Source organism: Gossypium hirsutum, chromosome D08, assembly GCF_007990345.1.
Source record: "Gossypium hirsutum isolate 1008001.06 chromosome D08, Gossypium_hirsutum_v2.1, whole genome shotgun sequence".
Lineage (NCBI taxonomy): Eukaryota > Viridiplantae > Streptophyta > Magnoliopsida > Malvales > Malvaceae > Gossypium > Gossypium hirsutum.
This window is the reverse complement of record NC_053444.1, coordinates 49,886,834-49,891,063: the sequence shown is the minus strand read 5'-3', so window position 1 is coordinate 49,891,063 and position 4,230 is coordinate 49,886,834. Positions and strand designations below refer to the sequence as shown.

The 4,230-nt window shown below is 35.5% G+C and overlaps 1 protein-coding gene across 2 annotated transcripts; it reads left to right on the top strand.

Moving 5' to 3' along the window:
• The first annotated feature begins 646 nt into the window (after positions 1-646).
• LOC107900930 (F-box/kelch-repeat protein At3g61590) lies at positions 647-3,936 on the top strand. Of its 2 annotated transcripts, XM_016826716.2 has the most exons (3): positions 647-1,104; positions 1,900-1,952; positions 2,430-3,936. In XM_016826716.2, the coding sequence occupies exons 2-3, from the start codon at positions 1,903-1,905 to the stop codon at positions 3,661-3,663; spliced, it is 1,284 nt and encodes a 427-aa protein (XP_016682205.1). In that variant the 5' UTR covers positions 647-1,104; positions 1,900-1,902; the 3' UTR covers positions 3,664-3,936. The 2 variants fall into 2 exon arrangements, with proteins under 2 accessions (XP_016682205.1, XP_016682206.1); XM_016826717.2 differs by lacking the exon at positions 1,900-1,952 and having other exon boundaries at positions 650-1,104; positions 2,430-3,823.
• Positions 3,937-4,230: the final 294 nt, after the last annotated feature.

Sequence of the window (4,230 nt, the reverse complement as noted above, 5' to 3'; positions counted from 1 at the left end):
AATGCATTAAAAATAAAAGCAAAGCTTGAAATATCATGAAATAAAAATATAAATGTGAGTAAAAGCAAAATCAAACTCGAGACTTAAGTATAAAACAACTAACATTTAACCATATTGCCAAAAGAACTAATATATCAAAAAAGACAAAAAGCGAGCCTTGTAGGCAGGGGCGGATCTAGGGGGATAGCATGGCCCCAACCCCCTAAAATAGAAAAATTTTTATTTATGCCCTTTATAATTTATAAAATTTTAAATTAATAATAGTAAAATTATACTTTAGCCCTAAAAATTATAAAAATTTGATTTAATCCTCTAAAATTATAAAGATATAAGCTATTAAAATAAAAAAATTTATATTTTCACTATAATAAAAATATATAATTTAATTCTGGCCTCTAAAAATTTTTTTTTGAATTCACCCTTATCCCTAAGTCGTACTTCTAGATCCGCCATTGTACTTGTAAAATGCATTTTCAATTTCATACTCTAAAATCGATCAATTTCCATAAATATCCAACAAAATAAAATCACACTAAATATTTTTTAAAAATCACTATTTTCTCCTAATATAACCGCAAAAGTTGCTTTTAAGCCAACTTTAATGTTAAAATAAATAAACAAATAAATGACCCATTTCTTTCTTTTTCTCTCTATTGTCTATAGATTATAGGCTAAAGTCTAAACACGACAACAGCCTTTAGAAAAAACCGCCTTCTCTCTTCATCCCTTGTCTCTGCCTCTGCCTGTCGTTAATTTTTTTTTGGTTATATCGAAAAGGAAACACTAAAAAGGAAAGAAAAAAAAACCTCTCCTTTCTCTGTGTTTTGCTTAGGAATTGGTTATAAGCCGATTTGGAGTAACCCATTTTCATTGTTCTCTGCCATTTGAAGGGAAAAAAATGAAAGAGAAAATTTACTTATTACCCCTTTTCCTTGTTGTTTAATGGCGTCCTTTTTGCCAAGAAACAATTGTTTTTTTACCTATCTGAAGTCTGAACCTTTGCTCCTTTGCTTAGTTTCCCTTGGTTTTTGTTAAATCTCGGTACTTTGTTCGAATCTATCACCACCCATTGGTTCACTTATCCTTGAACCACCTCCATTACAGGTATGTAACCATTTTTTTGGAGAAAGTTTTCATCTTATTTTGTTTATTGATCCGTTTTCCTGTCTGATATCTAACCATATTTTGGTTTAGTTGGTGATGCTTACTTTTTTTCTTTTTTTTTTTTAGTTATTTGGGTTTTGGTTTTTGATTGATAGGTAAGGATGGACTAACCCTTCTTTTCTTTTACCTAACATTATTTGATTTGTTTATAAAAGACCCCCATTTTAGGGTTTGCTAAATTCATGAAAGATTGGTACATTTTTTTCAGTGAAAAGAACACAACTTGTTTTGGATTAAATACTGCTTCCCTAGTAACAAATCTGGTTTAAAAAAAAAGTGTTTCCTTTATATATCTCTCTATAAATGCTTTTCCCTGTTCAAGTAACAACCCAGTGATTCACATTTTTTCTGTTTTTGCATATTCAATGCTAAGATTTCTAATTTATATTTTTCATTAATTTTCATGGGGGTTTTGATTTATCTCCATCTTGGAAATCAGTGTTCTGGCATCATTTTTTTTTTGCTTGTGCTTAACAGTTGATTTAATATGTTGTGCTGATTTTATCTCCTCCTAAGTATGTATTTTAGCTTCCGTACAGATGATTAAATGTCCTAATTTGATGTTCATTTGTGAACTTGATACCATATCCTCAGTAAGCATGCATGTAATTCCTAAAACATCTAAAAGTATGTTTCCTTGATGAATTGCTTTTTCTTCTCCTTTCTCAAGCTTCAAGTTCTGGCTGTTCTATTTTTTGTTCTTTCATGTTTTGATACTTGCACTGCATAAAACAGGTTATGCAGGCTTTTGCATTAACTTTGGAGGGCCATGCTCACTCCAATTATTTGTAATTATTTTTCTGCTGTTATTTAAGATCAAGTTAGTTGTTTGTTGTTTAGATACCTACATACATACATGCATGTATATATATGTATAATGATTGTCACATTTTAATCTACCTGTTCTCATCCATTCATCTCAACGTTTTTGTCCTAATATTAAGAGGTGTCCCAAGATGTATGGCTAGTTGGTCCCATTCTCATTATGGCCATATTAATCAGCACATTGTGCATTCAATACGTTCCGAGTGTTTTTTTTCCTCTTAAAATTTGTACTAATCTTTGTACTAAGGCATAGATAAATTATTTGCCGTGCGTTTCCTGTTTCAAACTGTCATTATCTTCATGCTATTTGACTTGTATTTGGACAAGATACTAGGCTCTTTTCATATTTCTTCATGATTTATTGCATCATGTGGTGATAGGTAAGCATCTTATAATCTTTGTAAAGAAATTCATTCTTTGGTTTTTTATGAAATTTTCAGGAATTTTCTTCAAGTGTTGTTTATCATGGAAGGAGAGACTTCTTGGAACAGCCATTGCATTGATGACATGTCTAAAGACATCGGTGAGTTTGATTCATTCTCGGAACTTAGTGATGAAGGTAATAAAGAAATGATCGTTTCTGTAGACTCGACCCTACCCGATGACTTGTTGGAACGAATTTTGGCTTATCTTCCCATTGCTAGCATTTTCAGAGCTGGTTCTGTGTGTAGAAGATGGCATGAGATTGTCAGTTCCAAAAGATTTTTATGGAATTTTTCGCATGTCCTATCACAAAAGCCTTGGTATTTCATGTTCACAAGTTCTGATGAACCAGTTGGTTATGCCTATGACCCGATCCTCCGTAAATGGTACACCATCGAACTTCCATGCATTCAGACTCCAAACTGGTTTATTGCTTCATCATGTGGATTGGTTTGTTTCATGGACAATGACAGTAGAAGCGAGTTGCATGTATGCAATCCGATTACCAAGATTTGCAAGAAGCTTCAGGAGCCCCCTGGTATGAAATTCTCTGACTATAGTGCACTGTCACTCTCGGTTAGCAGGACGTCTCACAATTATACGATATCCATTGTGAAATCTAAACAAGTCCCCGGAAACTTTCTCCAATGGGACCTTTCAATACACATTTATGATTCAGAAACAATGATGTGGGCAACCTCCTTGACTGAGGTTTTAACAGGATGGAGAGGTGGAGATGAAAGTGTGATCTGTGATGGGGTTTTATACTTTCTGATTTACTCAACTGGGGTTGGTACACCAGAAAACCGTCACAGCCTTGTTGCATATAATCTCTCTAGTCGATCATCCCCATTGATACGGAGCCTTATTCCAGTACCAGGCCCGCTTACCTGTGGTCGTTTGATGAACCTCAAGGGGAAGCTGGTAATGGTGGGAGGAATCGGGAAGCCAGATCGACCCGATATAATCAAGGGCATTGGAATCTGGGTTCTTAACGGGAGGAATTGGGTAGAAGTCGGTCGCATGCCCCATAAGTTCTTCCAAGGATTTGGTGAGTTGGATGATGTTTTTGCTAGTAGTGGTACTGATAACCTCATATACATCCAAAGCTACGGTGCCCCAGCTCTTCTTGTTTTCGACATGAACCAGAAACTATGGAAATGGTCGCTCAAGTGTCCGGTCTCAAAGAAATTCCCTCTTCAGCTCTTCACTGGCTTTTGCTTTGAACCAAGGCTTGAAATTGCTCCATGATCTTATTTATGAACATCCCAGATTTTCTTTTATGTCATTATGATCATCATATGATATGATAGATATCTCAGTTCCCCCCAAACCTAAGAAAAGAAAAAGACAAAAAAAAAGGTTAAAACACAAAATGTACGAGGCAGGTAAAGCTGCTGATTTATGAAAATGAAAAATATTAGTAATTCTTTTGCTTCAAACAAGCATCATTTGCTGGGGGTGGGATGCTTTGTAGAAACAGTAAATGGCTGATTGAAGTAAATAGGAAGAATCATTTTCCCATTCCAAGCATACATGTTAATGTGCCTGGCAGGCAGCAGCCAGCAGCCAGCATGCCTTGTAAGGCACTTCGACTAGGAATGGGGCCATAAATCTCTCATCCCCCGAGGAAATCTTTAGGGGGGGCGGTGGATAGATTGGTCTTTTGCTCCTTGGTTTTTAATTGGCATTCCCCAAATTCCCAAATCCATATCTGGGGATTCATAACTTTTGCCTTTCATCTTTGGAGTCGGAACTCAGATGGGGTGGTTCCCCACTTCCACTGCCATTGAGTTCATAAATTTTCTCCTTGTGTAT

Bases quoted from the DNA above. Each gene is read 5' to 3' on its own strand.
- LOC107900930 (XM_016826716.2), top strand. From the start codon at position 1,903: ATGCAGGCTTTTGCATTAACTTTGGAGGGCCATGCTCACTCCAATTAT. The intron at 1,953-2,429 runs GTAATTATTTTT...TGAAATTTTCAG, and splicing joins CATGCTCACTCCAATTATTT to GAATTTTCTTCAAGTGTTGT.